Below are 13,125 nucleotides of genomic sequence, written 5' to 3'. Positions count from 1 at the left end.
CCCCCCCCCCCCCCCCCCCCCCCCCCCCCCCCCCCACGCCCAACAACCAAAGCGCCTACAACACCTATCACATAGCTCTATTCAAACAAGGCTAAATCACATACACCGCCCTCCTACCTGAACTTAAGTTCCCCATTCTGATATATTATTTTAGCAAGTTTATTTAATATTCTTATTTGGCTAATAATTATTGTTATGTTTCTAGTTACGTATTTATTTACTTATTCAGCCAGTTCTTTATTACATTATTTTGGCATTATCCAAAAGTCTAAAAAATATTTTACATAAATAAAAAGCAAATAAGCCTACAAAACCGCTCCACTTCAACTATATTTCGCGTACACTATGGCAACAACCCCAACAAAATCTGTACTTCCATCCCCATTTTGAAATATCGCAACAACAGACTTCCAGATCTATAACACGATCATATGTGTTCTCTGTTTGCATGTCTGTCCAGTGTCTTGTCCCCCCATAAAGCATATCAACACTACCTGTCCCAAGATAGGCCAATTGGTTCTAAGAGGACGTTAAAACTAATTATCATCAAGACTGATTATTTCACAGCTGCAATGCAAACAGAGAAATAAAAGACGTTTTGGGTAAGCTTACTTACGTCAAGTCTTCACTGACAAGCTAGGTACAGACGGAAAAGTCCGAACAAAGTAAATGACGTCACAGTCTCTTTTGTTTTGCGTGTAGCAAAATACTGTAGGGAGCCCTACTAAGACACTTACTGTGGGGAGCCCTACTGAGACACTTACTGTGGGGAGCCCTAATGAGACACTTACTGTGGGGAGCCTTACTGGGACACTTACTGTGGGGAGCCCTACTGAGACACATACTGTTGGGAGCCCTACTAAGACACTTACTCTGGGGAGCCCTACTGAGACACTTACTGTGGGGAGCCCTACTGAGACACTTACTGTGGTGAGCCCTACTGAGACACTCACTGTGGGGAGCCATACTGAGACACTTACTGTGGGGAGCCCTACTAAGACACTGACTGTGGGGAGCCCTACTGAGACACTTTCTGTGGGGAGCCCTACTGAGACACTGGCTGTGGAGAGCCCTACTGAGACAAATACTGTGGGGAGTCCTACTGAGACACTTACTGTGGGGAGCCCTACTATACTGAGACACTGACTGTGGGGAGCCCTGCTGAGACACTCACTGTGGGGAGCCCTACTGAGACACTCACTGTGGGGAGCCCTACTGAGACACTTACTGTGGGGAGCCCTACTGAGACACTCACTGTGGGGAGCCATACTGAGACACATACTGTGGGGAGCCCTACTGAGACACTTACTGTGGGGAGCCCTACTGAGACACTTACTGTGGGGAGCCCTACTGAGACACTTACTGTGGGGAGCCCTACTGAGACACTCACTGTGGGGAGCCCTACTGAGACACTCACTGTGGGGAGCCCTACTGAGACACTTACTGTGGGGAGCCCTACTGAGACACTTACTGTGGGGAGCCCTACTGAGACACTTACTTTGGGAAGCCATACTGAGACACTTACTGTGGTGAGCCCTACTGAGACACTTACTGTGGGGAGCCCTACTGAGACACTTACTTTGGGGAGCCCTACTGAGACACTTACTGTGGGGAGCCCTACTGAGACACTTACTGTGGGGAGCCCTACTGAGACACTGACTGTGGGGAGCCCTACTATACTGAGACACTTACTGTGGGGAGCCCTACTGAGACTCTTACTGTGGGGAGCCCTACTGAGACACTTACTGTGGGGAGCCCTACTGAGACTCTTACTGTGGGGAGCCCTACTGAGACACTTACTGTGGGGAGCCCTACTGAGACAATTACTGTGGGGAGCCCTACTGAGACACTTACTGTGGGGAGCCCTACTGAGACACTTACTGTGGGGAGCCCTACTGAGACACTGTGGGGAGCCCTACTGAGACACTGACTGTGGGGAGCCCTACTGAGACACTTACTGTGGGGAGCCCTACTGGGACACATACTGTGGGGAGCCAAACTGAGACACTTACTTTTTCAGTTTGGAGAGGAAGGGTCGGACCAGACGTGCGATGGGTGTTCTGTCGATGGATTGGTAATTCATATTCTTGTTCTCTCTCCAGTGGCTGCAGTTCAGGCCCCTCGACACCGGATGTGAGCAGAACCAGGTACGGTCGCCATTACGTGACGTCAAATTGCAGATGTTGGTAAAGCCAGGGATGGGCGCGAAGTGAAAGCACAACGTCTTCTGCAAACACACACACATTTTGGTCTGAACACACACAGGTTTCTGTTTGAACAAAGGCATAGCTTTCGATCTGAACAAAGACATATAGCTTAGGGGAGACCATATAGCTTAGGGGAGACCGGGGCTAGTCCGCCCCCGGGGCACATCCGTCTTTGTCTGTTTATTCTTACGTTTGCCACCTTTTAGTCATTCACACCATGTGGGAGTGGTGTCCCTTCTTCCCGCCATATCCTGCAGAAGTTCAGAGGTTGCGCGCCCATAATTTTATATCGTGAGTACAGATCACAAAAAGTGTTTTTCTTCATTTTTGTAACATGAATGCATAGGAGTTGACTTAGGTTTTGATGTATTACCTCTGAGAACAAATACTTAGTCTTGGTGTCGAGTGAAAGTGCGTTAATTAAGGTCGAGTTCTGACGAAAGTTTTGCTTCTTCCTTCCCATGTTGTGCTCGTTATCTGGCACTAGAGTTGCCTGCCCGTGCAGGGGTAAGTCCGCCTATTTGTCATGGGGCATGTTCGCCGTAAGCAGTATGTACAACAAATGTTCATGCGCACATAAAAACTGTCTGCACATTGATATCAGCTACACATTTGTCTTGATGTAAAATAAAAATAAAATCAGTCTTCTAGTTCATCAAACTCGCAAGTTATGCTACCAAAAGCATAAAAGTAGCATAAAAGTAGGCGGACTAGCCCCGGTCTCCCCTGACGTAATTTTGTGTTACATTCTTTCGTATTTTGTCATTGGCATTTTTGAACCTAAATATTGAAGGGAATTAAAAAAGCTTTTCCACTAAAGCTTGCCCACTACTAGTCTTGAACCTACTTAGGGATGAGAGCGGCGGACTTGCCCCACCCTGTAGGCGGACTTTCCCCGACTTGGGGCAAGTTCGCCTACGTTAGGGTAGGTCTACTTAAAGCGGTATGTACAACAAATGTTCATGCGCACATAAAAACTGTCTGCACATTGATATCAGCTACACATTTGTCTTGATGTAAAATAAAAAAAATCAGTCTTCTAGTTCATCAAACTCGCCAGTTATGCTACCAAAAGAATAAAAGTAGGCGGACTAGCCCCGGTCTCCCCTACTTTCTGAACACACACACACATGTTTTGGTATGCACAAAGACATAGCTTACTTTCTGAACACACACAGGTTTTGGTCTGAACACACACAGGTTTCTGTCTGAACAAAGACATAGCTTTTGATCTGAACACAAACATAGCTTACTTTCTGAACACACACAGGTTTTGGTCTGAACACACACAGGTTTCTGTCTGAACAAAGACATAGCTATCGACCTGAACACAAACATAGCTTACTTTCTGAACACACACAGGTTTTGGTCTGAACAAAGACAAAGGTTACTGTGTGAACATAAACACGAGTTTCTGTCTGAAGAAAAACACAGATTTTGGTCTGAACTACACTATAGATCTGCGTTGATGAGTTGACGGTATTGGTCAGATAGCACACACTACCACCACTGGTATGTCAGGAATGACATCATTGTTTTGCATACCTCTGTGATGCCGTCATCATTGTTTTGCATACCTCTGTGATGCCGTCATCATTGGTGAACACGTCAGTAATCCACCGTAGAGAGTGAATGGTGTGAAACAAGTATGACAGCTCCCTTAGATACTCCTGTGGGTGGGTCAAGGACACCCGCACCAAGGTCACGCCGGGCCATTTCAGCACAGCATCTGCAAGGTAACTGCCGTTGTTCAGATCAGTAACCTTGGCAACCGCTGAAGAATTGCCGCTGGCACTTTTCAGCCATATCCTGACGTCATCACCACCAGAGTGACGTGGTGTTCCGTATCCGGTGTAAAGGTCAAGACGTATCTGCACGGTGTCCCCCACGGTGTAGCGGTCACGTGGGCTGATGATGCGGACCTGCAAGCAAAGGAACACACGTCACAACTATACGTCATATCAAAAACACGTCACAACTGTACATCATATCAAAAACACGTCACAACTGTACGTCATATCAAAAACACGTCAGGGGTGGTGGAGGTTGGGTATGGAACGTCAACAAATTTTTTCCTTCCTAAAATCTATCGGTTTCTTTCCGCAATGTATCGGGTATTTCTGTATTCGATTGGCTCTCTTGACAATTATGGAACGCGGATCGTATCAAGTGATGCATCAAATTGATGCATCCAAAACCAAGATTTGATGCATCATTTTCACAATTTGATGCATCATTTTCACAAAAGGATGCATCATTTTCAAAAAGGATGCATCATTTTCCAAAACTGATGCATCCGATACGAAAATGATGCATCCTTTTAGAAAATGATGCATCATTTTGATGCATCACTTTCGGTTTTGTATGCATGCGAAAGATCATTCATTTCCGGTCTTTCCGTAAGAAATGCCTGAGCACGGAAAAACTTGAAATGACATTTTGACGAATATTATTATTATTAAGGAGATTTCTATAGCGCATAACTAAAAGCACTATGCGCTTTACAATATCACTAAGTATAACACACGCAAACATACTCTGATTAAATAGAACTTAGCTTAGCAAGACATACTAAGAACACTAAACATTTGAGTTCATATACAAAAATAGAGAATTAAATTAAATACTGGACAAGCGATTTAAATAAGCTTGAGGCCTACACCAACTGCAATGGGCTATTTCAAATACAAAGTTTAGTTAATTATAAAAGGCAGTGCATAAAACTCCATAATCCTAAGACGGTCGAACAAATTAGAAACATAAGACTATTTTACTATAATTACTTCATAAAAAATAATAAACATAGAATATAAAGCTGTAATTGTTCACAACAAATTTAAAAGATTTTCATGCCATATTGCACAACACATTTTGACACACACCCAATCTCACACAAGCGCACATACACACACAACACACACACACACACACACACACACACACACACACACACACACACACACACATTGGGCACATACACTACACGCACACACACGTGCACTCACACACACCAACACACACACACACACACACACACACACCACACACACACACACACACACACACACACACAGTAAATTCAACAAATATTTAAATACATAAAAAGAATTAAGTAAGCCGTTTAAAACATATTTTACAAACAACAGTAGTACGTATATATAGTGTTAAATATGTGAGACTACCCAATAAAAAATATTTAACTAGTGAGTTTATTTAAAATGCTAGCAGATATAATCATATCATGCGGCAGGCGTGTGCTTTAGGTATTGTAAGCAGACTTGAAAAGGTGGGTTTTAAGGGTCTTTTTCCCGTCGCGATATAACCTTCGTGGTTGAAAACGACGTTAAACACCAAATAAAGTAAAGGGTCTTTTTGAAAGTAGAAGAGGTTTCACAGAGACGGATGGGGTGGGGAAGTTGATTCCAGAGAGTGGGAGCGGAAAAGGAGAAAGAACGGTCGCCAGTGGTTTTGGTTTTGGTGCGTGGGATGGAAAATATTCTGCTGTCAGTGGATGAGCGAAGCTGTCTGGATGGAGTGTAAGGATGCAAGAGTTCAGAAAGATAGACAGGAAAGTAAGGATCGATCAGTGAAAGAGTTGAAGCAGATGTTGGCGGTCTTGTGTATGATGCGGGAAGATATAGGAAGCCAGTGGAGTTGTTGCATGAGTGGTTGTATGTGGTCGTGTTTCTTTGCCCTGAAGATGAGTCTAGCTGCTGTGTTTTGGACTTTCTGAAGTTTGTCTGTGAGGTGCTGGGGAATGCCTGTGAGTAGAGCGTTGCAGTAGTCAAATTTGGAGAGAATGAGAGAGCAGACAAGAGTTTTGGTGGCGTCAAAGGAAAGAAGATGTCTAATGCTGCTAATTTTTCTGATCTCAGTGTATGCGGATCTGCACATGTTCGTGATGTGCTTGTCCATGGAGAGGGTGTCTGTGAAGGTCACTCCAAGGTTTCTAGCAGAGAATGAGAGTTTGATGTCAGAGTTGCCTACAGAATATAAACAGATTGGTTAGATAAAACAAAAATAAACGTACAACATACCATTAAATAGGGAACAAGTCAAAGTCACGGCATTATGCATTTTAAGGCATTTTTTATTTTGTTTGTGGTTTGTTTTCTGTGCACACGAAGTTTTGACGCCCTTGACCTTCGACTCAAACTTTCGTTTTCCGACGTTCGTTTCGCTTCGTATTCCGGTTCAAATTTTGATTTTTATTCGGCACTTTCCGGGAAAACCCGAAAATTCGGATGCATCCAAACAATGCATCAAATTGTGAAAATGATGCATCAAATTATTGGTTTTGGATGCATCAATTTGATGCATCAGTTGATACGATCCGCGTTCCGTAGACAATACCGGTATACATTGGCCACTAGAAGCCTGCGATACCCTATAGATTTCTCACCCGTCATTGCCTGGTCAAGATACCCGGTAGAAGATTTCTAGGACACCGGTAGATTTCTCACCGAGCAGAAAGCTCCGTCATTGCCTGGTCAAGATACCCGGTAGAAGATTTCTAGGACACCGGTAAATTTTACAAAGTACAAGTCAGTGTTGGCGTTCCATAGTTGGGGAAGGGGAAACGTGTTGCATACAGATTAGTATGAGCAACTCTTCTGTTAATATGACAGCTGCCAGTGCTGGAATAACACCGCTCTCTCTGAGTCAAGTTTACCCGCTGACCTTCAAGTCCTCTACGAAACAAAGACAGTGAAGGAGGTCAAGTCGATTCTGAGTGACCCCGCGCACCCCCTGCTTGCCGAGCTGGCGGCTCACATGACAACAAGGAACTCATCACAGAGACTGCGAAGTTTCAAAGCCAGGACAAACCGGTTCACGCAGTCATTCCTGCCCTCCGCCGTCCGGCTATACAACCAGCGCCTGTACCTGTCACGAACTGAAACCTCTGTTAGTGTTAAACAATCCTTCTCATTGCGGTCAATGCGCATGCGCCAATCTTGGACTTAAAAAATACGACCCTTTGACCGAACGAACCATGCCATTGGGTTAGGCCGTTAGGGTTAAGGCCAGGATACACGATCGGTTTCGCACGTACGTTTGAGACGGACGGATCAGACCTGATCGTCTCAGAGGAACGGAACGCTTGCCACACCATGCGCATGAGACGTACAAGGTGAAGGTCGTTTTACCCCACATTTGACGTGGAAGTCTGCTGCATGGACAGCAGGAACAGGTCTCGATGTTGCTGGTTTTTGTAGTTTTTACTTCCATGGTTCCATAGATTTCAACTCGTCGCCAAGATTCAGGTTGATGAGATATTTCAATTCTGATTCGGCAAGTTTTGATGGTGAACTGACCGCCATTTTCAAAGTGGGAGTCGACTGAAAGACGTGCGCTCATTGGCTGGAGGATGCTTGCAATCCGGCCGTTCGGAATATATCCAGCTGTATCTCGAACGGAAGGGCCGAGGCGGATGCTGTCAAGCGTGTGAGACGTACGGTTTGGATGCCTCACGATCGAATTGTGGTCAGTTTCGGGCGGTCGGTCTCAAACGTACGGGCGAAACCGATCGTGTATCTTGGCCTTTAGGGTAAGGGTTAGGATTAGGGTCAGGATTAGGGTTAGGGTTAGGGTGTTCACGACCTGATTAATCTCCCCATGTTAGCGCAAGCGCATTGACCGCAATAAAAAGGATTGTTCAGGCAGAGTTTTCAGTTCGTGACACCGGCAGCTCTGATTAAGCAGGAACATCGCCATGTGTGTGTGTGTGTGTGTGTGTGTGTGTGTGGTCTGTGTGTGTGTGTGTGTGTGTGTGTGTGTGTGCTGTGTGTGTGTGTGTGTGTGTGTGAATAGGATAATCTTGATCATCTGCGATGCCGTGATAAAATAGAGTGCAATTATTGGTTTTTATCTTTTACCACCTTCGTGCATACTGCGTGTGTGTGTGTGTGTGTGTGTGTGTGTGTGTGTGTGTGTGTGCCTGTGTGTGTGTGTGTGTGTGCGTGCGTGTGTGTGTGTGTGTGCGTGTGTGTGTGCTGTGTGTGTGTGTGGTGTGTGTGTGTGTGTGTGTGTGTGTGAATAGGATAATCTTGATCATCTGCGATGCCGTGATAAAATAGAGTGCAATGTATTGGTTTTTATCTTTTACCACCTTCGTGCATACTGCGTGTGTGTGTGTGTGTGTGTGTGTGTGTGTGTGTGTGTTTGTGTGTGTATGTGTGTGTGTGTGTGTGTGTGTGTGCGTGCGTGTGTGTGTGTGTGTGTGCGTGTGTGTGTGTGTGTGTGTGTGCGTGTGTGTGTATGTGTGTGTGTGTGTGTGTGATTGTGTGTGTGTATGTGTGTGTTTGTGTGTGTGTGTGTGATCACAATCATTTGAAACCCTCTGTGATGCCGCATGTACTGTTTATATTTATGGCCTAAAGTTTTTATTATCTATACGTTTTAGGATTGTGATAGATGTGCAATGCATTGATTACTATCTCATGTGCGCAAGAGTGTGCGTGCGAGTGTGTGTGTGTGTGTGTGTGTGTGTGTGTGTGTGTGTGTGTGTGTGTGTGTGTGTGTGTGTGTGTGTGTGTGTGTGTGTGTGTGTGTGTAGTATGGATGTGGCGGACGTGCCTGTCTTGAGTACTTTGGGTGTTCTTACTTCGTATGTTTTATTGTTCTCATTTTTGTTTTTTAAGGTTGTTGTTATATGTTGTTTTGATTGTTTTAAGAGCGGCTGAACCACACTTTTCCATCCATTGTAATTAATTGTATGGACAATAAATGATCTTATGTCTTATGTCTTGGCTGCTGCCCGTGCAGGAACAACACCGCTCTATCTAAGTCAAGTTTATGTTGTTCGGTTAATTGTTTAAAGGCACAGTCAGCTTCCCGTAAACCATCACGGATACTGTCAGGCTTTTACACACAGTACAAACACCCTTTCATTTAAACACTCACCGCTTGTGAACATCATAGGTGTCCTCTGTAAAGAGCGAGCAATTTTTCAAAGAATTTATTTGTGCGTGGTTTATCTTACCCCTGAGTCATCGTGAACCCGTGTGATCCAGTTTCCTTTTTTTCTCACAATTTAGGCATGCAGAACCATCGTCTGCTACGCGAAACGCGTTTTGCGTGACACGTTTCCGGGCTTTTCTTTTTTCAAACTTTCAAAACTTCGAATTGTACTGATCTTGTCTTGATGAAAAAGAATTATTTTATGATTTAAGAATGTTTGCGTAACAAGCTGTCAATTTATTATTGAGATTTTAAAAGCTAGGTCTAGCGCCAAAACGAGGCGTCCGATTGTCTGATCAGACAATCCGGCTGGCCACGCAAAAATAAATTCTTTGAAAATTGCTCGCTCTTTACAGAGGGCACCTAGGATGTTCTCAAGTGGTGACTGTTTAAATGAAAGGGTGTTTGTACTGTGTGTAAAAGCCTGACAGTATCTGTGATGGTTTACGGGAAGCTGACTGTGCCTTTAAGAACAGAAGAACCACGCTTTTTCATCCACTGTTTAACTGTATGGACACTGAATGATCTGACGTGTTATGTGTGATTCTTACCGTGGAGTTGAGTTCCTCGGGCAGACAGCGGGTGTCGGTGGTTGGGGGCTGACGGAACAGGTACCGCTCCACGGGGTCGAGTCTCTCACGTCTCATGCCCACCCCGTTCTGTGCCGGGATGCCTTCCTTCCTCAGGTAGGGCATCAGGTAGTCCTCGTTGGTCTCAAACAGCGGGTGGGGATCGTGCAGTAGGGTGGCCAGGGGGTCCGGGTGGCACTGGTGGATTGTGAAGGGGCTGGGGGCAGTGGCAATCATGCTGGTAGTTAGACTAAACCTGCAACACATTAGCAAGATCTAGATCAGCACTTTTCAGGACGTGTACGGGAACGTGTACGGTCGGGTAACGTCATCAAATCTAGTTTTTACGTCACCCGTTTGCCAAGATCTGCAGTCTTGGTGGGAGCAAAACAACTCATGCATTTAGAACATTGGAGAAGAAAATGAGTCACAGGTGACGCAATATCAACACGTACACGTACAGGTCTTTGCTACAGGTTCGATCATCTAGAACACTGTGAGCGCCAGTCAGCATACCGTGCAATGCATTTCTTAAAACAAAACAAAACCACTGGACTTTTAGGAATGTTTATGAGGAGACTGTCAGCCATGCACAAAGAACCCCCACCCAGGCTGTTAATCTTTGGTATTTGACCAAGTGGAGTGAAGGGCTGATCCCTTGTATAGGTATGTTACAAAAAAATTCAAAATCTTCATTTAACATTTTGATCTATATCACTTGAAAGAGCAAAAAATCAGCATTCCAATGGTATATATAACTTTGAGATTGGATAAGTGTAACCCGAGTTATGAATTTTAAAAGTAATAAAATTCGTAATAGAGGCAAAGAGGATAAATTGAAACCATTTTTGACATTTTTCAGCTAAAATTAACTGTAACTCACACATTTGTTTATCAATATTGTTCAATTTGGTATCAAAAGAAAGGTTCAGAGCTCTATTAAACAACTATAAAAATTTTTTTTTTTTTTTTTTTAGCGAAACTGAGAGCAGACGAACTTTACCGACCGCCATGTTGGATGTGAATACAACATGGGTGACAATCCGGGCGCAAAGCGGCGCATCCGTTAAAAGGTACTTTGCATCGCTTTATCGACTTGAAACTTTGGGAAACAGCAGGAAAATGGTCAAACTAACTGTTCAGAGGGGTCTCATAAGAGTTCAAAGGCTATAAATTGTTTTATAAAAGTACCTCTTGTGTGTCTTCTTCGCCCGATATTCTGGCCGGCGAGCTCGACAGTGTTGGACTCGCCATCTTTCTCAATCTTAAAGTCAAGAATGTGCTCTACATCATCGACAGGGTGCCCATGTGATGTAAATTTGGAAAAGAATAGAAAAGAGGACCCCAAAACTGAGCCAGTGTGAGTGATCAGAAAATGGGGGGCCATTTTCAATGACGTCAAAAATTGAGCTGCGTGCGCACTTTGTAACATACCTACCTTGTAACAGCTCTCTCTCTCTCTCTCTCTCTCTCTCTCTCTCTCTCTCTCTCTCTCTCTCTCTCTCTCTCTCTCTCTTTCTCTCTCTCTCTCTCTCTCTTTATCTCTATCTCTCTTTCTCTCTCGCTCTCTCTTACTCCTCTCTTCCCTTTCTCTCCACAGCTTTACTCACCCAAGCTCTAGATGATAGCTGTAAGTAAGGAGACCGACGAAGGTGACGACGACGACGAAGACGACACTTTTCCTGGTCACACCCATGTTTGACAAGGGACAAGAAGAGCAGACGACCAACACTGGTCAGTTGGCTATGAGCAGCAGACGACCAACACTGGTCAGTTGGCTATGAGCAGCAGACGACCAACACTGGTCAGTTGGCTATGAGCAGCAGACGACCAACACTGGTCAGTTGGCTATGAGCAGCACGCACCACGTGTACATCTTCTTGCCATCCTGATCTTATCACCAGGCTCCACACCGACCCGTATACCTACAATAGCCTGGGGGGAGTGGTGGGCTCGGGGGGGGGGGGGGGGGGGCTGGGGTGGACGGTGGGGGAAGGACAGGTTGAAAGAAGGACACATTTCTTTCAAAATTTCGGTCAGTTCACAAATTTACTCTTTCACTCAGTGAATTTAACACATTTTCCATTGTAGGAATGTGTAACTTTTCTCGATGTTATCGCCAGGCTTCTCCCTTTCGGTTATACATATGATAAATAGGAACACATATATACATAATCATACATAATACATATGATAGCGCGAACACACGCACGCACACACACGCACACACACACACACACACACACACACACACACACACACACACATACAAACACACACATACACACACACATACACACACACACACACACACACACACATACACACACACACACATACACACACACACGCACGCACGCACGCACGCACGTAGGAGTACATTCATCGTCACACAGTTTGAATGGCATTTCGTCACTTTGGCCTATATTCAGAAACAAAAAAAGGTTTGTAATCAATAAGTCTTGGAAAGGCGACGAATCGTGTTTGCAGAAGAACATGTTATTTTTGCAACCGTTCTAGGAAAACTACGTAAACGAGGCTCGGTAACCATGGGATACGCTCCGGTATCCATATAATACTTGTTTGTGATGTCAAGCGTAACCTAGCTGTTCGTCGCTTATGACTGACCAGAAACGACGCGCTCCGCTTGTGAACCAATAGTGTATATTTAAATACTTTCATTTGAAGCCATTGTGTAACGTGAGTTTCGTAAAAGGTATTTTAAAAATGAACCGCTTGTTATAAAAAAACAACTAGGTCTAATGAAATAAACCAATGAATAAATACATTAACAAAAAGACACAACTAGGCCGATGTGTTTGAGTTGAGATCTGTGTAATGGTGTCGTTAATTAAAAACAAAATACAGCAATACTTATAGGCCATTTACTTCTATTCGATATCTAGCAAATAGTTTGATTTAACATGAGATGGTGAGTATAATATACAGTGGAATTAAACAAACACATTACGCCCGGAAAATCAAAGTGACAAAACAAAGTTCCCCCACGTTAGAATCGACAAACGACGGGCGAAGTGGCGCAGTGGTAAGACGTCGGCCTCCAAAGCGGAAGGTCGTGAGATGGCGAATCCCGGCTGCGGCCGCCTGGTGAGTTAAGGGTGGAGATTTTTCCGATCTCCCAGGTCAACTTATGTGCAGACCTGCTAGTGCCTGTGTGTACACGCAAGCACAAGATCACGTGCGCACGGAAAAGATCCTGAAATCCATGTCAGAGTTCGGTGGGTTCAGTATAGAAACACGAAAATACCCAGCATGCTTCCCCCGAAATTGGTGTATGCTGCCTGAATGGCGGGGTAAAAACGGTCATACACGTAAAAACTGGGCCACTCATGCAAAAACATGAGTGAACGTGGGAGTATCAGCCCATG

At 44.6% G+C, this 13,125-nt stretch overlaps 2 protein-coding genes across 2 annotated transcripts in view; both read right to left on the bottom strand.

Moving 5' to 3' along the window:
* The window catches only part of LOC138948315 (cilia- and flagella-associated protein 77-like), a 41,939-nt gene that overhangs the window by 9,055 nt on the left and 19,759 nt on the right, over nucleotides 1–13,125 (bottom strand). The gene's annotated exons all lie outside the window — the stretch shown is intronic.
* LOC138948249 (uncharacterized) lies at nucleotides 2,009–11,484 on the bottom strand. The gene is made up of 4 exons (XM_070319766.1): nucleotides 11,347–11,484; nucleotides 9,719–9,992; nucleotides 3,785–4,129; nucleotides 2,009–2,227 (listed from the first exon to the last, which is right to left on the bottom strand). The coding sequence occupies exons 1-4, from the start codon at nucleotides 11,430–11,432 to the stop codon at nucleotides 2,009–2,011; spliced, it is 924 nt and encodes a 307-aa protein (XP_070175867.1). The 5' UTR covers nucleotides 11,433–11,484.

This window comes from Littorina saxatilis, linkage group LG15 (genome assembly GCF_037325665.1).
Source record: "Littorina saxatilis isolate snail1 linkage group LG15, US_GU_Lsax_2.0, whole genome shotgun sequence".
Classification (NCBI taxonomy): domain Eukaryota; kingdom Metazoa; phylum Mollusca; class Gastropoda; order Littorinimorpha; family Littorinidae; genus Littorina; species Littorina saxatilis.
This window is presented reverse-complemented; position numbering and strand designations above follow the sequence as displayed.

What these genes read in the sequence shown, in the direction of transcription:
- LOC138948249 (XM_070319766.1), bottom strand. Translation starts at nt 11,432, where the DNA reads ATGGGTGTGACCAGGAAAAGTGTCGTCTTCGTCGTCGTCGTCACCTTC. An exon ending in AGCTATCATCTAGAGCTTGG is followed by an intron (nt 9,993 to 11,346) that starts GTGAGTAAAGCT and finishes AATGTGTTGCAG; the next exon opens with GTTTAGTCTAACTACCAGCA. An exon ending in CCGAGGAACTCAACTCCACG is followed by an intron (nt 4,130 to 9,718) that starts GTAAGAATCACA and finishes CTTTGCTTGCAG; the next exon opens with GTCCGCATCATCAGCCCACG.